The 27,448-nt window shown below is 52.0% G+C and overlaps 9 protein-coding genes across 9 annotated transcripts; 5 read left to right on the forward strand and 4 right to left on the reverse strand.

Annotated features, from left to right (window-relative positions):
* Positions 1–918: 918 nt before the first annotated feature.
* On the reverse strand, positions 919–3,678 carry LTHEOB_542 (uncharacterized protein; the record flags this gene model as incomplete). The annotated part of the gene is made up of 3 exons (XM_035514563.1): positions 919–1,554; positions 2,113–3,292; positions 3,356–3,678. The coding sequence occupies 3 exons, from the start codon at positions 3,676–3,678 to the stop codon at positions 919–921; spliced, it is 2,139 nt and encodes a 712-aa protein (XP_035369301.1).
* Positions 3,679–4,256: 578 nt separating this feature from the next.
* On the forward strand, positions 4,257–4,614 carry LTHEOB_543 (Integral membrane protein; the record flags this gene model as incomplete). Its single annotated transcript, XM_035514574.1, has 2 exons — positions 4,257–4,271; positions 4,390–4,614. 2 exons carry the CDS (start codon positions 4,257–4,259, stop codon positions 4,612–4,614), a joined length of 240 nt encoding a protein of 79 aa, XP_035369302.1.
* Positions 4,615–5,084: 470 nt separating this feature from the next.
* Positions 5,085–5,342, reverse strand: LTHEOB_544 (O-superfamily protein; the record flags this gene model as incomplete). Its single annotated transcript, XM_035514585.1, has 2 exons — positions 5,085–5,176; positions 5,234–5,342. 2 exons carry the CDS (start codon positions 5,340–5,342, stop codon positions 5,085–5,087), a joined length of 201 nt encoding a protein of 66 aa, XP_035369303.1.
* A 9,229-nt stretch (positions 5,343–14,571) lies between these two features.
* Positions 14,572–15,879, forward strand: LTHEOB_545 (Meiotically up-regulated protein; the record flags this gene model as incomplete). The annotated part of the gene is made up of 2 exons (XM_035514596.1): positions 14,572–15,514; positions 15,563–15,879. 2 exons carry the CDS (start codon positions 14,572–14,574, stop codon positions 15,877–15,879), a joined length of 1,260 nt encoding a protein of 419 aa, XP_035369304.1.
* Positions 15,880–16,478: 599 nt separating this feature from the next.
* LTHEOB_546 (GNAT family acetyltransferase) lies at positions 16,479–17,045 on the forward strand (the record flags this gene model as incomplete). The annotated part of the gene is made up of 1 exon (XM_035514607.1): positions 16,479–17,045. One exon carries the CDS (start codon positions 16,479–16,481, stop codon positions 17,043–17,045), a length of 567 nt encoding a protein of 188 aa, XP_035369305.1.
* A 117-nt stretch (positions 17,046–17,162) lies between these two features.
* LTHEOB_547 (3-octaprenyl-4-hydroxybenzoate carboxy- protein) lies at positions 17,163–18,444 on the reverse strand (the record flags this gene model as incomplete). The annotated part of the gene is made up of 2 exons (XM_035514618.1): positions 17,163–17,784; positions 17,837–18,444. 2 exons carry the CDS (start codon positions 18,442–18,444, stop codon positions 17,163–17,165), a joined length of 1,230 nt encoding a protein of 409 aa, XP_035369306.1.
* A 2,309-nt stretch (positions 18,445–20,753) lies between these two features.
* LTHEOB_548 (uncharacterized protein) lies at positions 20,754–22,104 on the forward strand (the record flags this gene model as incomplete). The annotated part of the gene is made up of 4 exons (XM_035514629.1): positions 20,754–20,894; positions 20,981–21,329; positions 21,379–21,584; positions 21,643–22,104. The coding sequence occupies 4 exons, from the start codon at positions 20,754–20,756 to the stop codon at positions 22,102–22,104; spliced, it is 1,158 nt and encodes a 385-aa protein (XP_035369307.1).
* Positions 22,105–22,228: 124 nt separating this feature from the next.
* On the reverse strand, positions 22,229–23,071 carry LTHEOB_549 (Phenylacrylic acid decarboxylase protein; the record flags this gene model as incomplete). Its single annotated transcript, XM_035514640.1, has 1 exon — positions 22,229–23,071. The coding sequence occupies one exon, from the start codon at positions 23,069–23,071 to the stop codon at positions 22,229–22,231; it is 843 nt and encodes a 280-aa protein (XP_035369308.1).
* A 792-nt stretch (positions 23,072–23,863) lies between these two features.
* LTHEOB_550 (Alpha beta hydrolase fold protein) lies at positions 23,864–24,859 on the forward strand (the record flags this gene model as incomplete). Its single annotated transcript, XM_035514652.1, has 1 exon — positions 23,864–24,859. The coding sequence occupies one exon, from the start codon at positions 23,864–23,866 to the stop codon at positions 24,857–24,859; it is 996 nt and encodes a 331-aa protein (XP_035369309.1).
* Positions 24,860–27,448: the final 2,589 nt, after the last annotated feature.

Raw genomic sequence — 27,448 nt, forward strand, 5'->3', positions numbered from 1 at the left:
AATATCTCACAGAACTTACAGTTGCGAGTAAGGACTCTTGCACAGGCAAGTCCCTGTTTGCAATATCAATGGTCATCAAATCACGATCGGCTACTAACACAGCCTTGCTTTGCGAGAAAATGCTGTTGATCTTGGAAATGGCCTCCCTCCGCAACTGGTCGTCCTCTGGTATGCATGCGGCATCAATCCAGTACGATTCACAACCGAGTTCCTTGGCGAGCATGACATATCTTTTGTGAAGGCAACTGTTGAGCCCACCAGACTGGCCGTCGGCTAGCTGTTTCTCGGGACGGCCTCCTTGGCCGTGACTCCACACATGAGATACAGCCATGGTGCGCTCTGAGACTTGGCAATACCGAAGGCGAGTATCGTCACTAGTCTCGACACAGACAGCGCGGCCGCCAGATAGTGCCCGATAGGAGGCTTCATCCCATGACAGTCTTGTACATGTTCCAGGACAAATCGAGTCATGCTGAGATTGGTCTGCGGTGGTCGAGCCTACGAATCGTTTGCAAGCTGCAGGCGACGTACCATCACACGGGCGTCCATCATTGCACCTTGGGACGAGCTGAGACCCAAAGGCCCTCTTGAAACTATAAATCAAAAGCTTCATGTCAGCAGGTCGCGCTTTGCCATGATGCTTTTCTACAGGCTGCTGACTTGCCTGTCATGAAATGTTCGAAGGTCGAGGGTTGCAGCGGCTCGATCTCTTCGCAGTAGCTCATAGGCCCATGTGCACATATACGGTGACTTTTGGTATTGGCCCTCGAGAACATGCCGATCTTCCGTCGTGATCGGAACGCCGCGTAGGTCATAACTATAGCTGTCCCCGATCAAAGCCCCTAACTTTAATTCCCACATCAGATTGTACCTGTGCAGACTTTTAGCGTGGCGTTTTTTCGTCGAACAAATTTACACTCACCAAGCCAGGAGTGTCGCTGACCTTTGCCACGCAGTTGCTAAGAAGGCTTTCACAATGAACCAAGGGTACGTGTTCTCCTCCACAGATGAAGTCGAAAGGCGAACCGCGTATTCCCACAGTTCAGACAGAAAGTCAAGGTAGTGTTGCAACCCTTGGGTGTCGAAATCATCTTCTTCATAGTTTGGTTGTAGCTCCTCGGTATTGTATTTGTCGTGGCGGCTCCGGTAAGACCCCCATGGGCTGGCAAAGTTCAGAGCGGTCCGAATGAGATTCGTGTCCCAGCAGCAGACCACATCTAGCTCTTGCCAGAGGGTTTTCATCCTTGCTGCTGTTAGCTGGCCCAAAGAAGTGTCTGGAAGGCTCCTTGAGAAGTGAATGCCGAGATGTGGTGGGATTGTCATCATTAGCGGAGGAGATGGCGGCAGTCGTGAGAGTAGCTGTCTGGCGGCGCTTATGACTTCCTCCGACTCATCGACAGTAACGACGACACAGTCAAGGCACTCCGATAAGATTGCATCCAGTTGATGGAAGCGATCGCGGGGTTCTTGAGCGGCACGGTGCAGCTTGTGGCAGATTGTCGCGATCTGCTTCTGGAGAGTACTGTCGCTGGCGAATACACTTTCAGGCGGTATCTGATGTGGAAAGAAAGAGTCTGTGGATAGACTCATTGTACTACCCTTGGAGTCATACATGACGGGGCATCTGAAGTGAGAAACTCCTGCTACGCAGTCTGGCCGTTGGATAGATATATCATGGAAGATGTTTCGAACCCTCGACTCTGATACTGTCCACTCTTTGCGATTTGCCATACTTCTAGAAATTGGAGCGTAGAAGGCCAAGGTGTTGTCAAGCAGCTTGTTGCGATGAGAATTTTTCGAGTGCGGGGTTTCTTGTGTAACAGTAAAATCTTTCCTGATTCGGACAAGACATCCTGCCCATGTCGACCCTATACATCCTCTTCCATTTCCCCTACACATCCCATATTCACCATTATTCCGCTGATTACACTTCTCTCGCCTCTCCGGACCGTCTCTCGCTGTCTTGCGATGTTTTCTACGTCTCCTGCAGGCTTAAATGCGTCACCTCCCAGCCCCACCCACATCAAACTCGCACATTACCCCGGCTTTTTCACAAATAATCTTCATCTCGTGCCTTGTTTCCTCTGTCCATGTCCAGTGTCCTTTACCTACGTTATTGAGCCTCCAAACCAAGCCTCGCAGATAGAGCTGCTCTTCGGTAGCAAACCAGTTTCTCACCACTTCAATGACGTCTTGTGGCTTCCATTCCCAGCGCAGCCAGGTCCCCATCTCATCAGTAATTGTCAGCCGTCTCAGATATTTCGGCAGAACACGGCCAAGGTACCCCCGCGTGGTCTTCACTTCCTTCTGCAAGCTGCGAAGGCTCCAGCCAACCAGCACCACCCATGACACATGAAGCCGGCGCAAGCCTTCGAAGCCGTGCAGAGACTCCAGCCTTCCGCTGACCCCAAATGTTGCATCATCCACGCCGATCTCGCCTCCCCTCACACACGCGAAGCCAAACGGCGGCACGACGAAATCCAGCGTCAGCACCAGCTCCCTCAGCGTCGAGTTGACCTCGCCACCACCGCCCTCATTCAGCAGAAGCCGCAGCGCCTCGCCCAGCTCCCCCAGCGCGATCTCGACGCCCTTCCTCCGATACAACACAGCCGGCTGCTCCACCGTCGCCGTGTGCACCAGCTCGACCACCAGCCGCTCCAAGCCGCCGCCGCCGCCGCCACCGCCACAATTCCTCCCCACCAGCCCCAGCACCTCGGCCACCCTCCCCGGCACCATCGCGCACCTCCTCAACGCCAGCACCCTCAACGCCTCCGCCCCGCACTCCACCCACCCGTCCTCATCCCCGTACGCCCTCACCTCCATCTCCGCCCACCTCGCGCCCCAAAACTCGACGCGCCGCAGCGCCGCGTGGCCGCCCGCCAGCGCCCCGCGCACCGCCCACGCCGGCACCGCCGCCGCGTCGTCCTTGAACGTGTGCCGGTGCGTGCGCGCGCCGCGTTGATTCCCGGCGGTGCGCACCGTCAGCGCCTCCAGCGCGGGCAGCGCGGCGCGCAGGGCGCGGGGCGTCGTGGCGTTCGCGTGCGGGCCGACGCCCATCCAGGTGATGTCGAGGGTGCGGAGGTGCGGCGTTAGGCCAGTGAAGATGGGGAAGAGGGCGTGAGATTGGGCGGAGCCGGTTTTGAGGCCGTGGCGGAGGCAGTGGCGGGCGTAGCGGGTGAGGTAAGGGTGCGGGGCGGTGGGATCCGGGGGTGCGAGGGGCGCGGTGATGTGCGGCTGGCGGTGGAGGTGGGTGAGGAGCGGGGAGAGGGTGCGGGCGTTGGCGTTAGTGTTGCTGGAAGGGGGTGGTGAGTTAGGTGCGGGGTGTGTTCTTGGGGGATGGGGCTGGGTCACTCACGCTGTGCTTCTGGCGAGGATGGGGAGCGTGCGGCGCGGGGTGAGGGCGGTGGTCGTGTCGGCGGATATGTTGGTGAAGGTGAGATGGCGGACGCGGGCGCCGAGGGTGCGGTCGTTGACTAAGCAGACGGCGAGGCGGTAAGGGCTCGGAGAATATTCTCTAACTGGTGCGGAGGCCGGCGCGATGGTGATTGTCGAGTACAAACACTCGATGGCTGCGGGGTTGAGGGCGTGGCATGTGAGAGCGACGGATAGGATTGAGGCGGGCGGCAGGTGGTTGAATATGGCTTCCAGAAGCTCGAATGGAAGCTCTGTGATCTGCATTGCTGCAATGGTGGAGAAAGAAATCTTCACTCATGCTGAGGAATATACATAGCATGTTGGTGGTTGTGACTCATACAATCAGCCAGGCAGCAGTTCGCCGAGTCATAAGCTACACCAAAACACTTTAGCAGCAGATGTCGTCATGATCGCGAATCACCAACCCCACAGTTTCCCCGCAAATCCTACGCTGCTTCCGACAACAGCACCGTTGTGTGACAAGGAATTTACAGTTCTTTGTTTCTAACGCCGCCTGGAGAAGGTCATCAATTTAATTTGCCAAGCAGAACGAATGGGGGGTTTGCCCCAGAGCTATTTCCACAAAAAAAAAAAAAAAGGATCACGAATCGTATATAGCCAACAATCTTGACTCATACCACAATTTTGCCTATTCCTCAGCAAGATCTGAAGCCGGGATGGATTCGATCACCGAGAAGCCCACCGTCTGGGGTGTCTACGGCACTGCAGATCCCTCGTTTAACTTCAAACATTGCCTCCCTGATAGTGCTGTAACTTTGTTTACCTTACCAGGTTATGTCCCCGTGAAGATGGTCAAGGTCTAGTCTGCAACCGACTGCCATATGTTAGTTACCATGGTAAGCGGCGCTCTCGAGCTTTCGTAGCTGGACTGATACTTTATCTAGGCTCTATACACTTAATATGTCCATCCACGACGACTTTAGGCAAGAAACAGCATCACTTTCCCCGCAACAGCTCACAGCAGCCTCCAAGCAGTACTGCTTCGCCGAGTTCAGCTATGTAGTATCGATGCTCTTCATCAAACTCAGTCTGACCTATTTCTACCCGCCCCTCACCAACCTGCCGCGGCAGATATACACCGTCTACACCATCAGTTTGTTGTACAAGACAGGCTACCTTTACGCCCACAACACAGCGGAATTTATTTCAGACTTGATCCTCTCCGCCCTTCCCATCTAGCTACTAAGCCACAACTAGCCATAGCTAGCTGACCTACCGCATCAAGCCCGCCGCTGGCCTGTGTCTGAACCTCGGACCATTGAAAGTTGACCACTCACTCTCCAACCGCTGCCGAGCTGACACATCCCACCACAGCGCCTCCATCGAACCCATCGTCCGCATCACCCAGCTCACCAGCTTCAGCTTCTCGACCAACTAAACCGTCACATCTTTATCATCCTCTGGCCCATCATCGAGAACGCTGTGGGCTTCTTCGCCGCCAACCTCGCCACCCTCCGCATTCTTCTTGAAGTCTCATTCTAATTGCAAGGTGCACCGATGGTCACATGATATATTCAGGGAAAACACGAGAATCTCATGCTTGTCGTGCAAGCGAGCATCCATTTCTTCTCATCATTGTATCGTTAATCGTAACCCGGACGCAAGATCCCGGCTTCCAATGGACAGTCCCATGGAACCGCGCGCCACCTTTAGTTGTCGCACCACAGTCCCTTGAAGTCGCCCGTCAAGTGCAGGGTGCACTTCAGATCACCGCAGCAGTCGTCGTGCGTGTTGCAGTCTCCTGAGCTGGGGTTAGCACTACGGCAATTCTATGCAGCGAGATGAATCACGAACTCACCCCACTTGTTGAAGCACCTCTTCTCCATCTGAGACTCATTTTCAAGGTTGCTGGGCGCGGCCAAAACCATCGAGGTAAAGAGGGCGAGGAAGGCGTACTTGATCTGCATGATTGCGGATTGTTCGTGAGGTGTTGGAAAGTCTTTGCTGTGATGTGCTTGTGGTGATGCTGATGATCGATACAGTAGGACTTGGAACGAACTTAAATAACCGGCGCAGAGCTCTAGAATCAACCTTCGGCTTCCCCAAAATGTGTTTTGAATGTTGTTCAACCATCAATTGACCCTATCCATGCCCTACCGAAGCCCTCAAAGCCCTTCGTGGTCACTGAACATGCACCACCTGTTCCGCATGATCCAAAAACGAGCATTCGGCCTGGTGGCCAAGACCAGATCCAAGGAAAACGAAGGCTGTTCTTGATGGCCAAGAAAGGATCAAAGGATTTCCGTGTTGTTGCGGACGCGGTGGGCTGAGCCCCATTCCAGAAGCTCGTTTATCAAGTCAGGAAACTATCATGACGATCAGACATGAGGATGCGCCGCTTATTGAAACGCTTGTCGTGTACCGCGGTGACTATAACTCTTTGGAAACGGAGCACTTCTGAGAACCGGAGAAGTTCTCCACACCTGCCCCAGCCAGCCTATTGGGGATTTATTTCAACTGGATCGTGCTGAGACAGACGAGCGGAGTTTTACTTGGCATTGATGCCCGTCGTAAGCAAGTCGCAAAGAAAGACAAAAATGGTCATCTGTGCGAAGGCATCGTAGGAAGAATCCGGGAGGCAGAGTAGCGTCGTAGGTAGTTGCTGGAACTACACAGCCCGGTTCAGAAAGCTACCTACTGAAACTCTGAGAGTCAAGCTCCTGAATCTTCCGCTCCATTTGCTGTAAATACTTGCCATATTTTTAGCATTGCCATGGAAGAAGACATCCTATTGGTGCAGCGTTTTCGCAAATGCCGGGATCCGAGCGCTTCGTCGTCTGTCTGTCTTCCCGTCCTCCCAATAATCTTTCATTATTCTGAGATTTTACACTACCGGCTCATCCACGGCATCCTCTGTTGCTGCCTATTGTAAGATTGTGTGGGGCTGAATCATCCGTTGAGCTCAGACCCCCCACATCCGAAAAGGCCCCCACGCCGCCGAATACGATGCTGTTCACTACCCAAAACAGTGTATTCGTGGGGCTTAGGGCTGGGCAGAATCCGCCGCTTCCTGATTGAGGAACTGCAGGGTCCACAGCCACCAGTTGAGATCACGCTGTCCAACATGCAGCCCCATCTCGGGGTAAGACCAGCCACGACGCCCCACCCGCGCAGGATCGCAACCCTGTGAGAAAAAGGCAGTAGGATTGCAATGGCGGTAACCACCAGGGCAGCGTTGACTCGAAACCAACACCACGTTCACAAACTGTTCGCCTGGAGCAGTATGCCAGGCCGGAGCTTGAGCGGTTCCGTATCCGGCTGACACTCTCAGTGACCATCGTGACGTGGGCCTTTGCACTGCCAGACCCCACAGTGCTGGCGACTGAATGTGTATAAAATGTTTCCTTCTGCCTTCGAATTGAGTATCACATCCACCAGCTCAGAATCAATTCACTCAGCTTCTTCAAACACTCAAACACTCAATCACTTTTCACCATGCGTTTCTCCGTCTCCATCATTACCCTCTTCCTCGCCTCCGCCTTTGCCGCTCCGGCAACCGAGGCCCCCGAGTCCTCCGGCCTTCTGCAGGCAAGGTGTCTCGCCAACGGTGGTAAGTCTACGCTTTGCATTCTCCAGCAATACTTGTTTTGTATATCTACTAACGGAACTAGTTGAGTGCATCAACGACGTCAACAACTGCTGCAGCGGCCTCTGTGCTATGGACAAGGGCAGGGCAACCTATGTTTGCTACTAAGTAGGTTTTCCATTCCAAGTTCAAGGTCGAGTATTTGGACTAACAAATATAATAGGATGTGGCCAAACTGCACGGCTAGGAGACGAGCCTAAAAGCTTCTGAAAAGCATTTTCTTTAGCCCTGGGCGATGGTTCGAGTATACGACTTTTAGTACTCGACATGATTGGAACGACTCTCATTACAGCGATGCCGGCTTGCTTAGATTTTAGCACAATTTATTGCATTTTTCCTTGACCAATTTGGGCTTCATAAGCTATCTTTTCACCATCGAGACCAGCTGCGACTCTTTTGATAGTGCTTGACTTTCTACGGGGTATTTCCGGTGCCAGGTTTCAGCCTCTAACTGCTCCTGATTATCCAATCATGCTCTCCGGAGTATTCCACACACTTTGCTGCGACTGAAAAGTCCAGGCATCAAGGCATGTGTTGAAAGGACGGCACGTCTTTACTATGGTGCTGACCCTGTGTAATGTGTGCAACTGTCCATCATCCGTCCACAGGTGGGTAAACCTAGACTTGTGCTCGGCGCGGGAGAGTGTATACCGTCGACCTTTTAGTAATTTAGATTGCAGTGTTTTGCACCCCCCGTCAAAACCGAGGCGGTCTTCTTAAACGGCGGCGTTCGAGGTTTCTTCGCCATCAGAGCTACAATAATTTTACGAGTATAAAAAACACGGAAGAATGTCGATTAGTAGACGCAGCGGGTAGTCGTGATATACTACTACCAACTGAACGAGCAGCTAAGCCTAATCTGGAAAGAGCAATGCCGTGGTGGCAACAAAGGAGCAAACCAGGCAAATAGGACAAGCAATCAGCAAGTCGTTTCCCTTGAGGCCGAGTATGCCCGGCGGGCTGCTTGTCCAAGAATGCACTTATTCAAATGCAGTTTTTGCACCATCACATTGTGAATTGTCGCTGGTGTTCCTCGCTTGCTTGAGTTGCCCCGACAACTGTCCGGCTAGATATATTGTTTCAGTTTCAGCCGAGGTAGGCCCTGGTGATTGGCTGGAAGGATTTGGAAGGAATAGCGCCATCCGTTTCTATGAAACACTACTTAACTTCCCTCCCCCGCCTTCAACGACTCATGAGGTCAAACCTTCCGCACCGAACCCTCTACTTGTCACTACTCAACACTTGCAAGGCACTATATCCATAAAATGACTGGCTGTAAGTGGTCCACTGCCGTCCATAGGTCCATCACACGCTCGCCGCCAATTTGAAGCATTCCGCTTCCTGTCCGTCCTCGTCCTGCATCCACATCATATATATGCAGGTGAACATATCTAATGACTCGAGTTTCATCTCCTGCTGCAGCCCGAACTACAGCTATTACAGCCACATTTATCAAGCCTCTCCCCGGCAATACTTCTGCAACTTCTGTCAAAGAAAAGGCCATCACTTTGCTGCAAGATCATGGAAATATGATCAAGCTCAATCCACTCGTTGTACGGTACGAGCAGATAGAAGACGCTACACTTTCCACCGACACAAAAGCGTACATTATCACCGACAAACTATCGTACTTGCCGTTCGGATTATGGGATAGTGAGTTGAACTATACCACAGAGTTTACGAATACAACCGACGGTGTGCGGACGCTGTCAAAAGCACCATTGGGCTTTGTGGTTGAGAGTAGGTGGGGTGTGCGTGAGCAGGAAGATGGCAGCGGCTGGGTGGTGGAAGAGCGGGTGGAGGGAAAATGTCCGTGGGGGCTCAAGTGGTTCGTGCAGGGGACGATGGAAAAGGCTCATGAGACGGTATTGGCCAACTTTGTCGAGAAGATGAAGCAGATGTAGGAGGTCGGGAACCGAGGATAGAAAATGTGTCCTGAATTCCACTTCTGAGTATAGTACTGTTGTGGGATCTTTTCTGGTTGCGGTGCCTTGTTAGATGGTATCGGAATGCTTTAAGCACTGGGCTTTCTTCAACGAATTTTGTTGCGTCTAAAGCATCCACATTCTCATGGTTAGCCCCGAGCCCTCCATGCTCATCCATTCCACTGCTCTCTGCTAACTCATCGTCCTGCTTGAAACTCATGTTGAGATTCAAGAAGCATAGCGCCCAGATTCAGTTGAATGTGCATGCAATAGAAAACGTACAGCAGCCCAGTTAAATAAGAGAGCAGGTGGGTGCGACTTGTTGCAATTGATATGGGTGTTGCTTGGCTGACTCGATCGTATGTGTGTGAATCACCCGCACGAGTCATGCATATGTCTCCAGCTTCAGCTACTGCCGGACTTGGTCTACACTGCGCTTTCAGGAATAAGTGTGCACGATAGTAGCAGCTCCCATAGGAAGTGAAAGTGAAATACTTTTTCATCTCACACGACATTAGGCTACACCTACAATTTCACCACATCTCCTTTCGCATCATGCCGCGTGTCTCCGCATTGCCGTCTCCCCACGCGGAGAATAGTCTACGTCTCATGAGCCAATATGGGAAATACCATTGCAATTTTTCCGTTTCAATCTGACCCTAAACTAAGAGGATTTCTTCGAGGTTCCGGTCTACCTCTACCCATGCTGAGAGAAGAATATGGCCAATGTTGAGCCGCCTGTAAGCGTGTTTGCGCTTGTGATCGTAGGTCCCTATGCTTTCAACCATCATAACATTGACCACTGGTTGATTCTCGCCCTCCCACTGAAAAGTCTTGCGAAGGCGCCCGGAATGTGGATCCAATTTACAACGTCCGCAGGTGCACCAAGATCGTTTAGACCACCAATTGACGTGGACTGCCGAGATTGAGAGGGAAATAAATGTGCAACTGTTAGAGTGAGAAAGCGGTTGAGGCATCTTCGCCACATGCTCTCCCGAGTAGAGCTCCCCAACCCTTTCCTCTTTGGTGTCTTTGATGAAGCAAAACGTGCGGTGATTATTGTAGCAAACAGAGGAGGCGCTGGAAACAATGAAATGTGCTTTCTGAGCGCGACCGAAAAGCAGGGAGGTTGTTGAATGCTTGCCTGGAATAAAGCTGTTGAAATCATGAGGCCGCAAAAGGATATCTTTTGTTTCATTTTCGACTTCACAACTGCTGGTCGAGAATGCCTCGACGTAGAAGTCCCTATAGGTTTGCCATCGTGACAGAGGCTCATCGCGAATATTCCCCACTTCTTGCCGGTTGAGAGGCCGGTCAAAGCACCCTAGCGTCTAGGCTAAGGCCATCAAGCCTGCCGATAGGCCATCCCATGGTTTTTCATCCACTTCGAAGGCTTCAATGGCCTGGAATGAATGTTTGTCGTCCCCCGGGACAATCTCCAGCCATTTGACGAGTGTCCCGCAGAAAGAAAATTCGGGGTGGACGACGTTGCTAATTGCTGAAGCCCAAGCCCAGCTGGGGAATAACAGTGCCGTGGACTGTTGGATGTTGGGGCGGCGCCCCTCTGGAATCCATAGTAAAGCCCGATCAAAGCTTGGTCGTGGCATTCCATATAGCGGTGAGTCTGACTCCGGAAACAATGCGTTTACAATGCCAACGAATGCATTACAAAGGTCTAACTCGTTCCCGAGAGATCTGGTACCGTAAGCCGTAAGGTGTCGCGTGTATGATGAAAACGGGTCTCTGTCGAGCTGCAAATAGATGTCGGAGAGGAGACCTGGTGTCGAGGAATTTGATACCACATTTCCGGTTTCGACCCAACTCTCCTCATTACAGATCAAGAAGGCCTGATCCGCGGTGAAGACAAGTTTTCTTCTCGCAAGTACGGCCTCCTGATAGGTCCATCCGCGCGTCATCCACTTTGAGCCAGACATGCTCGCTGGCCAGTCTGGCAATAGATTTGATAATGCTCCTAAGCCGGGGATGTTGAATGCTTTTGGTGTTGAAGTGTGGTAGCGCTGATCAGATATTCCTACTATCCCCGAGTTCATGTCCGTGCCTGAACCTTCTACCAGGACGAGGAAAGCTGCAGAATAAATAGCATCCATTGCATTGATCTGTACCGCCTTGCTTTTCCAATCGTCTTGGATAATGCACAGGCGGTCAGTCCAAAGATAACGATGTCCTAAGAACAGACAACACCACATTGCGTCTCGAATTGTTACTGGTATGGCGTTGAGGTCTATACCACCAGGCTTTCGGAGCGTATTAAAACTTAGGCGGTCTGCCTGAACTTTCGATTCGTCAGGTTTGCCCCAAACGTAGCTTAAAGCGACAAATCTCGGGCTGCCATGTGCTGATACTAATTGTCGATTAAGAACGTCAATCAGGTAGAATTGCTGTGGCAGAGACCGGGAGGGAAGTTGCTGGCATGTTCTATGGCTTTGAGAACAATGGTCGAGTTGTCTGTGGATAGCATGCCAATTGACTTCCTGTGAGACTAGCCAGTGATATCGTTGCTGACGAAATCCTAATGTCGCGTATGGAGCATTGAGAATATTTGTATCGGCTTTCTCTTTAAAGAATGCAACTTTGGGGCCAATCACACGGCCGTTGGCGCTTTCGCGTGATATCTGTAAAGAGTTGCTGTAAAGTGGATCGTTTCCTCGGGCAAGCTCCCAGGACCAGTTTACTAGGGCCAGATGGGTGAATAACTGGCAGAACGAGCATCCTGATTGTGCATCAATATATGTCATGTTCAATGGGATTGACTTCGGCGCCTGTGTATTGCACAAGAGAATATGATCCAGTCGCAGATGTCGACAATATCCGCAAAGCAGCAGAGGCTTCCCCCGCTGGGAACAGCCATTGCATCTGCTGTGGAAGGTTGCGGAACTCCATGGCCACTCGCAGAAGGGACATTCTACACGATCAAGAAGACGCTCAACTCTGGGACTAAGAGAGATGCGGTCGTTGCTTATACGACGCTCCAGTGATTCTGTCAAGCCAAGTGTAGCGTAGATTGGAAAAAGGCGGAGGAATAAACCGACGTTACGCATTGCTGTCCGAAACCTGGATTCGCCAGTCTCATCGCCTTGAGGTGGCTCATCCCGAGCTGCGTTCAGGATGATAGTCACCTTGTCCTTGCGACAGAACTCAGGATGGGTACGATTGTATTCGGAAAGTTTGACCGGCAGCTGAATAGAAGACCTTCGTCGGAGAAAGTGTAGAAAGATAAACGGCTTTTGTTTTTGGAAAGCGGAGCTGGAGCCAGGACATTGAAGAGTACGAGGAGTCCGAGTTTGTCGTGCCTTGGTCTCTTTGCAAGAAGCGGGAAGGTGACCATCCGCACTGTGCTCTGCTGGAGGTCTGGGCTCGTTGCCGTTTGAGCTGTGTGTTTCGACAGCATTGGGTAGGTCGAAGTTGCGAGATGCGATGTTGAAGCCGCCAAATGACTTTCGGCGTCGGGGTGGCATGGTTACACCACACGCCGTTCGGATCACGCAAAGCTGTAATAGAGAGGATAGTAGGTCAGTGCATGAGCTGATGAAAAGCAGGTACTTGAAGAAATGCAGAGATATAACTGTGGGGCCGCATTGAATTCCGAGTGCTACTAATGCCGAATCTTGAGGGAGAGGGAAGGATTTAATCTTAGGATGGGCCTGTGATTAGGCTGAAGTCCACATGATGACGCGTGTCCAGTGGGATTTCGGCTTATTTAATTGATCCTCTGATGGTGTAAGCGGTGGGGTCCAAGTTCAAAGGACCTGATTGGGGGAAAGAGGTAATCGGCTGGCGAGCCGACCCTTGGCAACTCAACTCAGTCCGATCAGCCTGGTGCTCCTCCCACTATCCACTACGCAACGTGTACCTGTCTCATGCGCTCCCTGCTGGCTTGCTTGCTGAAATTACTACCGCGCGCATCTATCCTTGCGATATTAGTAGGCATTGCACGGGAAAAGACCAGCCGCGACGACAGTCATCCGCTTGGATTGCCCTGAATTGCATTAGGCTTCACACAAGGTGTAGTGAGTAGGCTGACACGCGAAGCCTTAGCTTACTAGAACTGCTCTTGCAGAATATATAGTGCACAACCCAATGCCACGCTCCATTAGCCCCGGAATCAGTGTGAGCTGTGACGAAAAACTCTCTTCACTCCCGGTAAACGCATTCGTGTTGGAATCCACTGTTCTAACGGATTTCACAAGGTTGTTCACAAATGACGCTCTCTCATTTATCACTGATATCACAGTTCGCCATACAAGTAATGTGAGATGTGAAAATGTCGAGACCTTTCCCAAAGGGATACTCATCTCCAATGCCACGAGTCACAAGCCATATACAAAGTCTAGCTTCATAGAATACCAAAGCGATCTGTACTTTTACTAGGGACTGTTGGTCAAGAGGCCAATCAAGAGCTTGCAGTTGATCTGCGACCCCATGACTTTGAAGTGGCCGGTTGTCATCATTATAATTTCATCCTGATTGGCAGCATAGGAATTACACTCCATCAAGAGTGTGTCCATTTCTGTAGTTTCTGGGCGAGGAGAAGCTTCCCACGAGACCTTGCACGTCATGCCGCGGTTCTTCGCACGGACGTCTCCCCACGCGGAGAGTTGCCCGCTGAGCACGGCCCCCCAGATCTCATCCCGACTACGTCCACCATTGCTGCTACTGATCAAAGATGCTACTCGTAGGTCATATGTAACTGAGAAGAAGCGAAAATGCACTTTTACTGACTACTCATACTATTAAATGATAGTAAGCTGTTCCGCACTATGCAGGGATCGGCGCGATTTGTAACAGTCCGATTGCAAACCCCAGTACAACCCTTGATAGTTTGCGGCGCAGCATTTATGGCCCCCAAAATGCGTGGGGTGAGTGGCGTATTTTCCCTCTCATTTGCGGTTAATTTAAGCGATCGGCAATTATATCTATCTGTCGCTGGCCCAAGGTTTCAGCGCCGCTTGCACCTTGCTTCTCCCGTCGCCTACAACGACCATGGCACCCTCTTTTCCAAACCAACGTCTCGAGACAACAACAACTCAAAAGCAACTTGACCATCCACTGTGTAGCCTCATTCAAGAACTGAGAGAGGTAGATGGCTGTCGCTACCACCAATGCGTTGCCCTTAAGGCCAACGCCCCCTTCCGCTGCGGGAACGTCTACAAATATCGACCCCGATGGAGCCAAGATGACATCCATCGCCTCCGCAACTCAGAACCGCCTTTTACAACCGCCTTCGCAACAAGGCTCGCCCAAGTCCTTCTTTGCCACGCTCACCGAGACCAAACGAAGCACGTAAACCCTCTGGTTCTCGCCCTCACCGCCAAACACACCCCGCACTCAAACCAATCACCAGATGATGGCTATCTTCGAAATAATTCCATACAGCTAGCGCAAGCTGAGTCTAGCCGCTGGAATAGATCCAAGAGTGCTGAACCCCAGCTGGAAACATCGCACATGCCACCTAGACCGGGGCCGTGGACTTTGTTGGATGTCACTATGAGGCTGGCAAACAAAGAGAAAAAGGCCAGGTGCATCGCTTTTGATGGAACCAGCGGGCGATGCAGATGTCCAGTGGACAGGGCCAGGCTGAATCGATTCGCAGCCTACCTACGCCGGATGTGTTCTAACGAAGATGATGATTTTGAGATGCTTCGAATAGTTATCCACTATTGGCTTTGCGAGCAACATTCCCATTGGTTCTGGCTGGATTTCTACTATGACCTATGGGTTACGGAGATCGGATGCGATGACGAGTTGGATGAAAGTGTTGAGGACGAGCCAAACGAGAATATTGAGGACGAGTCAGATGAGAGGGTTGAGGATGAATCTGATGAGAGTGCTGACGATGAGTCGCATGAGAGCGCTGACGACAAGTCTCATGAGAGCGTTGAAGAATGCTCGAGCACTGAATCTAACTCCGCTGTGGCTGCTAAAGAATCTTCCAGCGAGAAGAAGATGTTTGCGTCAGAGCACGGAGGCCCCAATTCTCCGCCCATTACCATTAACATCGCGATCCAGGAATACAACTACTACGCTGTCTCAGCTCAGCAATCCAAGAACGAAATCATAGGTGGACTACCGGAAAGCCAAAGCACACCTCAAACTCCCCAATCTTTACACAATTTGGCACAAGGGGTTCTCCCCGCATCGGTATTGCGCCTTGTACCTGAATCCCGAAATCCCGGAGTCAGTGAGGTACCCGTCCGTTCAAGTACCCTTAATCGGAACAGAAGCCAGCAAGAAACACCAAACCGCGGTACCACACCCACCCTCGATGGTCTGGTAGCAGGTGTGAGCCGCCTGGATCTCAAAGATAGCCCCTTGGAGTCAAAACGAAAGCCGCGACGGGCGAAGAACGATGCAGAATCTTTAAACAGCCCTTTTGACATCTTCATCAAACGCCTCGTGCGTAAGCTTGAAAAGTGTCTGGCAAAAAATCTCGGAGAGAGGTTGTCAAACGAGATCAAGCTCGGCTACATTTACGTTCTTACCTCTACCGATAAGCCTGGACTCGTCAAGATTGGCTACGCCGGCGACGATCCTGAGAAGCGCATTAAAGGTATAAGGACGTTGTGCAAATTCAGTAACTTAACCATGGAACATCTAGCTGAGGATGTGCCTCACTTCAGACACGTTGAGAAGCTGATTCATTGTCAACTTGATCCGCTAATGAAGGAGTGGGATTGCGAACCCGAGAAGAATCGAACCCACAGAGAGTGGTTTCGATGCAAGCCAGACTTCGCGGCCAAGGTTGTTGACACTTGGGCTGAATGGATGAAGGGGGAACCGTACGCGCATGGCGTACTGCGGGAGAAGTGGGCCGCTAGAGTCTATGAGGAGTTGGAGCGGGATAAGCAGGGCCGGAAAGACGAGGTATTCGTGGACATGATTGCACGGCATCGAAGGCTATTGGAGCAAACGTAGTTCTGGCTAGTTTTTGAGAACAGCTTTAAAGATTCTGGGAATTTGTATTTCGTGACTACTTCATTCCTGGAGTTTGTGGTAGGGTTTCTACACGAGAGTCAAGGACGGACAAAGTCTAGAGTTGCATGGCACGGTTGACGTCGATTGAAGGTGCTCGGTAGAGAATTTGTAGATGAGTGGTTTGACCTTCATCTCACATTGCATTCTGATTCAAGTACTGCGACATTTGTCTGCATACAGCGTGTAATCTCTTATCGCTTTAGGCTACTAACAATTGGTACTGCGTTCTATCTGTTGGAACTAAGCCACGTTCATCAGTGCCGCGGAAGATGAGTAATCATACCTCGCCGTATACTTAAACCGCCCAACAGGCACGGTTGACCGAGAAAGGTAACGATAGACTTATTCCCAGTTCTTCAGATTATACGATTGAACGAACTTTCACTCTACCTCTTTTCAAGGGTCAGAACTACTTAGCACCTTCTCCGAAAATGGAACAAAAATACACCTTCGTGCATGTTTCCCCGCAATCAGTCGACCTCCCCAGTCTGGCTCAGAAATACAAACAACTCCGCCTCTCCGCCCTCACCCAATCACCAATGGCTTTCTCCTCAACATTCGCTGCCGAATCTGCCTTTCCCGATTCCGTATGGATCGAACGTCTCAGCGCAGATCCGTGCCGCCACAACTTCGTCGCACAGCACCAAGCTGGCGCAGGAAAGGATGGAGAGTGGGTCGCTCAAGTCACAGTGCTTGGGCCAGTCAGCGCGGAAGCATACACGCTGCCTGATGAAGCGGGGCAGCCGGCGGTGCGGACTGATCAGGTTGAGGAAAAGTGGCAGCTGCTGAGCTTGTACACCTTGCCGGAACATCGGGGAAAGGGTGTAGGGAAGGCTCTTTGCAAGGAAGTTGTCAAGTGGCTGAAGGAGAGGGAGACCGGTGAGGAAGGGACTGCAAAAGAGGTCCGGGTCCGGCTTATGATCAAGCCTGACAACACTGGTGCGGTGAGATTGTATGAGGGACTTGGATTCGAGCATTCGGGGACGTGTACGTTGGCGGAGGCTTTGAAAACGAATGAAGACGGCGATAGTGTGCCTGCTGATGGAGGCGGTGAAAAGTATCAGAGAAGGTCGGGCTACATTATGACATTACACTTCGAAAGGTAAAGAGGGTTGGTAGGAGCAGAGCGTTGAAGAATCGATTATCGTCCAAGTCGTTGCATGCTCTCAGTAAACACCCCAAGCAGAACTGATCCCAAAGATAGACTGCAAATGGATGATTTATCACCTCTTCTCAAACCCCATTTCACTCCATTGAGAAATAACCCTTTCCTGTACTCCGGTTGGATAGCTCTCTTTAAAACTCGCCGCCTCCCAGTCCTTTCCAGTTGTGTACTCTGCAGGAAGTAGTGCGTCACTTACTACCTTCCCGCCTTTGACCGGGCTATGGGCACCGTGACCGTTGTATGGAATCAGCGGGAAGGCACGAACCTCCGGATAGAAAACCTCATCGTCACCAGGACGGCAGCGCGTGCTGAAGGCCCACAAGACATCGCTACCTTCATAGACATCGATGTCGTCTCCAACCAGGACAAGCCGATGGATCGTGTAACCAACTTTGTGGTTGAAGACCAGATCGCCCACACGGCGGCTAAACTCCTTGGAAATCTTTGTGATGCCAAGCTTCCGTAATGCAGTCGTATCGACCTTGAGTGCTACCCAAGTCACCTGTGTTTCGAAACTTGCAAAAGCGTCGGTGATGGGCAAGCCATTCTCCTGGCATAATTGGCGAATTTCCGCTGCGGCGAGAGACCCGATCATGGTATGCGTCTCGTCTGTCAGGCGGCCGGACGCGCAGACGGGGAGAATGGCGCCGTTTCGGTAAGTGATGCAGTTGACTCGGTACCTGTGTCACGCATGGTCAGCTTCAGTTGGTGCAAGGTGTAGTCGATACGTACAGCGGCGACTGGCGCGCGTCCCCGGGGAAGCAGTAGCCGTGCATTTCTCCAAAAGGACCTTCGCGGGCCGTTTCAGTAACGGATAGTGTCCCCTCCAGCACAATCTCAGAGGACGCCGGCACGAGCAGGTCGTTGGTCTCGCACTTCACAAGGTCCATAGGGGCTCCGTTCATGGCGCCGACGTACTCGGCTTCACTGACCCGATCGGGAAGCGGCATCGACGAGGCCATGACTGCGGCAGGAGGTGCTCCAAGTGTAAGCGCCCACGGAATGTCGACGCCGGGCCTCTCCTTCTTCCAGAGCTGGTGGATTTGCCACAGGTGCTGCGGCTCGATGACCAGCCCGGCCAGATGCCTTTGATCGTGCACCATGGCGCGTGCTATTGACCAGTTGGTCCAGGTCCCATCCGGTGATTTGACTATGTTGATGCCGTAGGTTTGAATATACCTTCCGCCATCGCTCTGGTGGATGAGCGGCGCCGGCAGCTTGGTAAGGTCGATCTCGTCTCCGAACAGCTTGTTTTCCTTGCAGGGTCCCGTAGTAAGCGTACGCGGGGGAACTAGAGGGGCTGCCTTAGCGGATAGCATCTGATCGAGGATCTGCTTCATGCTAGCGTGCGGAGGGAGCGCAAGGTGGCGTGCTAGTCTGCCGTATTTCCCTTTGGATGTGCATCGTAGCGCACCAGGCCCGCCCAGGATACGAAAAAGACCTTGATGGGCACCTTTTACGTTATTGAAAAGGGGTGCCTTGTCGTTCAACTCATTGGATCGCCGAATAATAGCTGCAACTTCGAGGTGAGGATCTTTCTCCGAGTTTATCTCAGCGACATCGTGGTCAGCTTTCAATGCTTCTACGAAAGATCTGAAGTTCAAGTGCGGAGGTTCGGGGGTGGACCGATGGATATTGCGAGTTGATACGAAGGCTGGTCTAGGGATGCATCTGATAGAACGTTTGGATTCGTGCGCCACACGCGAGGACAACATTTCTGCGGTGGTAATGAGCGGTAGAGACTTGGGGGATACAGAAATTTGAAGCCAAAGGGGCTCAGCAGCTGGGAAGATGATCCTACGTAAACTTCTTGCAGACCGATTAAGTGCCTTTAATGATCCTACAGCGACACTTTTGCAACTTGTCAGCGATGCTGATTCGATGCGCTGGCAAAATGGTAGCTCATTCGCAATCCTTGGTCAATGCGTAGGAACGAGTGTTTATTCGCAAGTCTTTACTCCTCCTTCTTCCCTTCTTAGCTTAGTATTCTCGTAGATGGGGTTGACCCTGCATTTTGGCGAGTGCACCAGATGCAAGACCCACCATCGGAGAAATGTCGATCCAGCATGTTGATACGGGCGTACTGTGGTCGGAGGGCGATCTTTTGTCGGCGCAACGCTAAGTGGCGCAATGCCCTTTGCCCCTCGGTCATACTAGCGCCGCGCTAACACAGTATTACGACTCACGTAACGACCAATATAGCTCCTTGTATATGACGATCGTTTCTACACATTGTTGGCCTTACCATGTATACCTGACTTGCCAGAAGTAGCTAGGTGGTTGAATCGAGCTCGGGTGGCATCCGATTGGCCGACCAAAACAACACGCCACTGCCCCGTACCATGAAATAATAAGAGGGGAATTTTCCCGTCGATCCTCGGTTAGGAGATGCTTTGGGCAGGGTTTTCCGATCATGAAGGCGTTCCCAAGCTGTCCTTCCCGCACGAATTCGCCAGCTCCCCACGGGCCTGGGGTTCCCCAGAATTGCGGACGTGTCGGGATCAAAAGGAGCTCTGGCATAACGCTGGACCAACCCGATACCAGGAGATATACGCACTCGACTCAAATGTGGCCGATTTGGAGATGTTTGCGGGGGCCAAGAAGGACTGATTCATGTGAAGCTGTGTTTTATGCTTGGCAGCGCAGGCCACGGTTGCAGGTCGGCGCAGTCGACAACAGCAGTTATTCCAGTTCCCCTTGAGACATTTAGGACGCAGTCCAAAACCGCACTTCATTCCGGTTCCCCTTTTAGACTTTTTCCATATCGCGTCGCTTAACAAAATCCCCGAGCTTGCCGTCTTACGTGGCGAGGACGAGTCGTGTTCCGAGAGACCAATCATATCATCAGCACGAAGAGATCCAACAAGGGATTCTGAGCATTGGCGGCTATTCCGAAGCTTCGGCCATGGATTCCAACCACTCAAAGATTGGAGTCTGGGGTAAAATCGGTTGACCAAACACAACTCCGCAGCGCCGTAACTGCCAGCAGCCGTGTGCTATGAGTCATGCACCGAAATCCCTAGAAATCAAAGGTGACAGCGACCGTAGTGGAGTCATTTTCGCAAGCGCTATGCGTTGTCTCTTTCTCTACCCAAGAGTATTATTTAAGGAGGCCAGTAAAGACAGCTCATCTTGACAAACGGGCTGATTGGGATTCACAGAGAAACGATAACCTCACAACTAAAGTTCTGGTACAGCTGGAGAACCTTGCATGGAGGGAAAATCAGCCGAAATGACTGGTCGCAGATACGAAATCCCTGAAGGATTGCCCGCAGGAGCCGAAGTACCATCCTACAAGGAGTAATGATTCAGCCGTCCGGTCGGCTATTGTCAATGCGCATTAAGAGCGTGGAGCATCAGCCTCTTAGATATTCACACTCGATGTTTCTGACTAGCTTAAGGTTACCAAGCATGGGAGATGACCGCGCGATCGGACGATGTGCGGTCGAGAGCTCAAGAACTGCCGTGTCTGCTTCTCCTTCCCCTATACTGTGGTTGTCTTACATCTCTTTTTGAGTCCAAGCACACGGGAACGACGACAACGCGGAGTGGGCAACGACCAGCTTCTCATTTTACTCTGCGCATTTAAAAATCAATTGACACCTCTCTCACAGTCTTTGGAAGGATCCAGTAACACTATTCACCAGCCATGGCCGACGCCGCAGTTATTGAGACATGGACGTTGTACAGCGTTGGAGTACTGATCATCCTCGCTCGAATATATTCTCGATGGCAGATGGTCGGCCCGTCAAACTTCAAACCGGATGATTACATGATCTTTTTTACTTTGGTGAGTAGATCCAGCGAAGCTTTCGCCAAAGCTTTTTCCTGTCTCCCCAGACTGTCGGCTCTAACGCACATCGAAACTTTCCATAGGCCATCTACACCGGCATGACCGTTGCGGCCGAAATCGTGGGCGAACACGGCGATTTGGGTGCCATTCCTACCGATCAGCGTTTGAGCCTCACGCAAGAACAGGCTGATTCGCTCATCCTCGGAACCAAGTGGTTCATGGTAGGGTGGTATACATACGTTTCCCTCATCTGGTCTCTCAAATTCAACATGCTGTTCTTATACCAACGGGTGGTCAACGGGCTGTGGGTTGCCAAGTTCATCAAGCCGACCTTGGTGCTGGTCATGACCACATGGATAGCAATCCTCCTTCTGGTCTCATTCGTATGCAGACCCTACGAGAGAATGTGGCAGGTGTGGCCGGACCCTGGAAGTGAGTATCGCACACAGCCCCATTGCGACTATTGCTAATCCCACAATAGGCTTCTGCAAGGCGCAAGGCGCGGCACTCTTGATACCAACTTTAATCTGCAACCTGATCACAGATCTGTGCATTATGCTTATTCCCGCACCTGTTATCTTCCGGATCAGGACCACCATATGGCGTAGGATCGGACTGTACATCCTTTTTGGGGCTGGCGTATTCGTCATGGTAGCAGCGGTGCTACGCGTTGTTTTCGTGCTTGGAGTAAGACTCCTCCCTCTTCACTCCCAATATCTCTTTCACGATAGCTAAATATCTGCAGCTCAAAAACGGCAAGACTGCCGCCATCTGGTCCTGCCGTGAGGATGTTGTGGCCATTTTCGTCGGACAATCAACCATGATCCGTCCCGTCTTCACCCGCAAATTTTGGACTGGCGAGGACGAATCGACGAAAGGTGTCTCCAAGCGCAGTGCCAGCTCGAAGAATGGGCAGGTCTCAATCGAACTGGCTCAACAAACCATCGGCGGCGGCAACAGGAAGGGGTCGGCATTCCGCAGCAAGAAAGATCCGTACGCCATGTCAGCGATGATGGCAACAATGCAGGAGAGCGATTCAACGGAAAAGATTATTGAGAGTGCAAGTGCAATCTCGGGAGGTGCGGGTGGCTCCATGGAGAGCGGTCGGCCTGTGGATGTCGAAAGTGGAGGACACCGGGGAGATTCCGAAGCGAGCAGGCACGGGGAATTCCTGCAGCCAGGTCATCAACATGCGGGGAGATTTTGAGTTGTGGTCATGTCCAGCAGCAAAAAATCATATTAATTCTCAATGAACTGTTGTGGTTCTACAATACGCCAGCCTTAGTTTAACAGATCGCATAGTGATTGTATTTCAGCTATCTACCGGTCTTTTATAGACCTACTGACTGACTGCTGGCTTGTTTGCCTGGAATCTCCTGGAAGTTTGCCTGCTGCTCAGCTTGACTTTCCGCTGCCTTGGACGTCAACATACGAGCACCGTCCCATCTGTGAAAAGTATCCACGTGGATGTCCAGCGAGTCCAGCATCCTTCCCACGCTCTGATCCACGATGTCCTGGATCGACTTTGGCCTGGTGTAAAATGCCGGTACGGGCGGGAAGATGACTGCTCCGGCCCGTTGTAGAAAGGCCATATTGTCTAGATGTATCGCGCTGAGTGGCGTCTCCCTCACCGCCATAACAAGCTTGCGCCCCTCCTTCAGACACACGTCTGCTGACCGCGATATCAAGTCATCGCAATACCCAGCTCGGACTGCTGCTAGCGTCTTCATCGAACAAGGCACGACGATCATGCCGTCGTGGAGAAAGCTGCCAGACGAGGGTGGCGCGGTCATGTCCTTGACCGCATATGCCCGTGTTGCCAGCGACTGGACGTATTCGATGGGGACGTCCGTCTCGTACCGCATTGTGGCGATGCTCCATTTGCTGAATATGAGGTGGGTCTCGACGTCCAGGGCGCGGAGGATCTCGAGCAGACGGATGAGAAGCAGAGCACCAGATGCTCCTGTTGCACCAACGATGAGGCGGCGTTTGCGTTGGACGACATTCGGGAGCTTCGCCGCTTCCGCGGCCTTCTTCAGGTGGATGGCGCGCCGACCCGAGGCAGAAAGGACGCTCGAAGCCGCAAAGTGCTGGCCATCTTTTGTAAAAATGGTAAAAGGGGCCGAGTTTGTCAAAAAACGAGAGGCTGCGCGAAATCCAAATGGCATGTGCATGTCGCCGACTTGGTAGTGGAGTTTTTGATGTGGCTGTAGGCATCCGTAGACTTCCATGTCCGCTCTCTATATCTCTTATACTCAAGTCTTCTCTCTGTACAGCGAAATGCTCAAGACTCATGCATCCAACATCTCGGTTCCGGACCACTGTTTCGGGCATATCTGGTAGGTTTGTGCGGTAGGATTCGGTCTTTTCTTTCTAAGTAAAGCCGACGAAAGTCAGACACGCGGAGAATTAATATTCGGATCGCCAGTGAGTCTGCAAAGTCAATGCTTATCATGCGCGTTTGTTGTCTTTACTATCTGCTTCCCCTTTAAGAAACCTGTAGTATTTCTATTTTATATAAGACTTGGAACCTTATAGTTACATCGTTACTGTTGTTTCTTCCCTCTCTTTCTGATATCTACTTATTGATCTTCTTTGCAAGTCTTCGAGAACTGTCTATTTTTAGGGGAAAGCGCCGTTTGTCCGACAACAAACAGGGGTTGTTGAACGTTCGATGCGTGGGCCCTAACGACTCGAACATGCGGTGTGTTCTCTGAAGTCGCCAGCTTTGGTAGCGAATACGAAGACCCGCGCGGGGCGCAACGTTGACTGCAGTCGGAGGAATAAGTCGTGTTGGCGCAGATCTCTTCGCAGAGTCCGTGCAATGCCAATTGCCAAAGCTTAATTGGCTGGACACCGCCCTGCTGCGAGAACCCCGCTCACATTACTTATCGCTCCCCCAGTAGATAACTGTGAGCGTGTTCCTTTCTGCAAGACCACAGGCCGGTTTCGACGTTCCGCGCACCATGGAGGGTTTCACGCGTAAGAGCTTCACCACCTCCCGATCGCTTACCTACACCTACTTTGATTCTGGCGCCGCTGCAAATGACAAGCCGGCGCTCCTCCTCCTGCACGGCTTTCCCGATGGCGCGAAGCTGTGGTTCAAGGTGATCCCGCACCTCCTCCCCCTCGGGCGACGCATCATCGCTCCCGACCTCCTCGGCTACGGTGGCTCTTCCAACCCCACCGATGCCGCGCTGTTCAACTCCAAAGCCATGACGACCGATCTCGCGGAGCTGCTTGCAGCGGAGAAAGTGGAGAGAGTCGTCGTGATCGGACACGACTGGGGTTCGGTGCTCGCGACGCGCATGTGGCTGTGGCAGCCGCAGCTCTGTGCGGGCGTGGCCATGCTCAACGTGCACTACATCCCGCCGGGCCCCTTCGACCTCACCGCCCTCAACGAGCTGTTCGAAACGGCAACCGGCCTGCCGCGGTACGCGTACTGGGACTTCTTCGCCAACCACGAGGACGCGCCGAGCATTATCGAGAAGAACCTCGAGACATTCTGGACGGTGCTGCACGGCGAGAAGGACCACTTGATGGGCGAGCATTGGTGCCAGCATGGCGCCATGCGGCGTTTCGTCGAAGCCAACGAGGGTCTTCCATTACGCGAATATGCGAGGGCAGAGAGCGAGGGGAAGCTGAAGGAGGAGTGGTTTGCCTTTGTGGGCGAGAGAGGCATCGCAAGCTCGCTGTGCTGGTACAAGGCGCTGGCGCATGGCCATCATTGGGACGTGGAAAAGGAACTCCCATCCGAGCGGCTTCCTATCAAGGTGCCCAGCTTCTTTCTCGGGTGTACTGGCGATGATGTCTGCCTGCCAGCGCTTATCGACCAGAACAAGGAGGCGGGCTTGGTGCCGGACTTGACAGTGCAGGTCATCGATAGCGCCCATTGGTCTCCGTATGAGAAGCCGGCTGAGATTGGAAAAGGGCTGAACGAGTGGATCCTGGCGAAGTGCTGAACGAGTGGATCCTGGCGAAGTGCTGAAGCACATGTAATGTACGAAATGCTCTATCACATATATACAAGAGAATCTATTCAAAGCTGCGAGATCAAATTCAGTGTGGTGCAAGTCAGGAGCTAAAGATAGTCGAAGTTTCAGAGGTAAACGCGCGGGGCGATGGACAGCGGGCTTATCGCGGTTTCCCTTCCAAAATCGTAGTTCAACGGCGCACAGAGAATTTCATGGCAGATACCATATATACGCAAGAGATTCGTCCACTTGGCGGCAGGCGCGGCAGAAGCATTTACTGCATGGGTAACCCCTGTCGCCAAGTGAGCGAGTTTCGCGGGTGTATACGGTATACGGCCCCACTCAACTAACTATGGCAGCCGCTGAATGTCTCGGCGTGCCATGACTTGACTTCTTCCTTGTCATGCAAGTCGGCGCATCATTTGGCCACGACCTTGCCCCCGCTGCCAAACCTGACTCCTCTACAACAAACCGCTTTCTATCTTCGCATGCTTCCACCTATTCCCACTCGCCAGCTCGCCGGTCGTGGGCTAAAACTCTGTGACAAGGGGTGGTAGGAGCGAACGGGTTGTAGACGCCGCAGCAGACTTCCTTTCTCCAAGGATATTGGTAGTGTGAGAAAACGGCGTTGCCAAGTCTCTTTGCGCCGGGTCCGAATTCTTTCGGCCGGTGGTTTTCCATTCACTTCTTTGTGGGACGGAGGAACTGGCCATCCTCTCGCTCGTTGTGGTTTCTTTTCGGCGCTTCCCTGCCCCTGAAATTCAGGTTGCGTCAGGCAAGCTGATTCATGTCCGCGGCTCCGGCTGCTGTGCCGTCGCCGTTGCCAAGGCTGCTTCCGGCAGAACCGGCGACATGCCATTGGGTGTCTGCGCTCGAGCATTCGGGGCGATCCGTAGATCCAACTAAGTTTGGACCTCTTCTGAGTCGCGGCTCTATCTGCAACATCTTTCTGTTAGGCCGACGGACTTGATTAATTATGTAGTGCAGTGTGCAGAAAAGGGTTAAGGAGAGCTGGGACATAGACTCGGGATTGACAACATCAAAAGTAAGAGCTCTTCTGCCCTACGCTAGAATAAGCTTCTATCCTCAACATGCAGGGCGTTATGGCAGCCGAAGGCTAGCGTGAAGAATATCAAGGCCCGAGGCATAACTATGGTCCAGCTCTTTTCTTAGAAAAATAACATTTGTGGGTGGTTGAAGCTATCGTTCGGACGTAAATGTGGGGTTTAATTTGCCCATGACATGAGCAAAAATCCACATTTACATCGGCTTCAGGAGGACACTGTAGCACTAGAGATCCTTGCTGCGCGCTTGGTTTAGGACGTGAAATGCAGACGTGATAGCGGAGTGGTCTACTACTGACTGCACGCCGCGTGTTCGCTTTCTGTCGTTGCAAATCAATTACATCGCAATTGAATTTACCCACATCGCACAGTGGAAGAAATGCGGGACAATGCGACGCTTTTCGAGCCCGTCAGACATTGGGTGATTCATAGAAATGCGCAGAATTTCCGTCTACATTTGCAAGTCGTCAGCTTATTGAGCACCTCAGGAAGGCTGCCGTGTCTTCCGAATAGCCCATGCTTTGCCGCAAACAGACCAATCGAAGCTACTCTTTCTGGCAGTCGGATGCGGTTAAGGCTTGGGCATGCAACAATGGCAGAAAGCGGGCAAGTAGATTTTTAAAAGCCGATGCTCATTAGCCTATGAGAGGTCGACACATAACAGCGCATAATCGACCTTCTCGCCAAGGGTTTTGTAAGCTGTCTTGAGTGTTAGTAACAATAAGTAATGTGACACTAGGTCACGAACTGCTCCGCATTGAAAAGGCACCGCATCTACCGCCCCGGATGTATTTTGCGTAGTAGCAACATTACTCGCATCCTGCTTCGAACGAGATGAGCACCGTCAGAAAAATTGCCTGGAGATGGTCACAACGTTTACTTCTGAGTTCGAATCGGCCAGTTCCTTTCGTCCGTAGACATTCCACCACGCCTACTCATGATGCACAACTGAATATCCGTTGGAGTGGGATTCGCGGAATCGTTAACGGACTCGGCATGATTATGGCTACCACCTATGTCGTAGTGAATGCGTGGGTAATCTCAACCGATCTTGCATTGAAATGCATTGCTCTTCTGCAGGTCCAATCCTCTTACGAACAACGTGTCCGGTCCTATCTCAAAGCGACTCAAACACACAACTGGCGCGGAGGAAACCAATCACGATTGTACGAGGATATCAACGCAAGCGAATTCCGCCTCTTCGTTCTGGAACCGGGGATTGATGGTAAAATCGAAGGTCACTTCATCCTCGAAGTTCGTGAACGACTTGTTCCGCCGCCTTACGAAGCACTGTCCTACCACTGGGGCAGCAAGGAGGATCAAGCGATCATAGTCTGTAACGGCCACGAGATGAAAGTTCGGCAAAACTTGTACGACGCTTTGGTGGAGCTTCGATTACCTCATGCGCCTCGCTTGCTATGGTGTGATGCTCTTTGCATCAACCAAGAGAACAACGAGGAGAAGAATCAACAAGTCCGACATATGAACAGCATTTACGAGTCCGCACACAGGG

Source organism: Lasiodiplodia theobromae (genome assembly GCF_012971845.1).
Source record: "Lasiodiplodia theobromae strain AM2As chromosome Unknown scaffold_2, whole genome shotgun sequence".
NCBI lineage: Eukaryota > Fungi > Ascomycota > Dothideomycetes > Botryosphaeriales > Botryosphaeriaceae > Lasiodiplodia > Lasiodiplodia theobromae.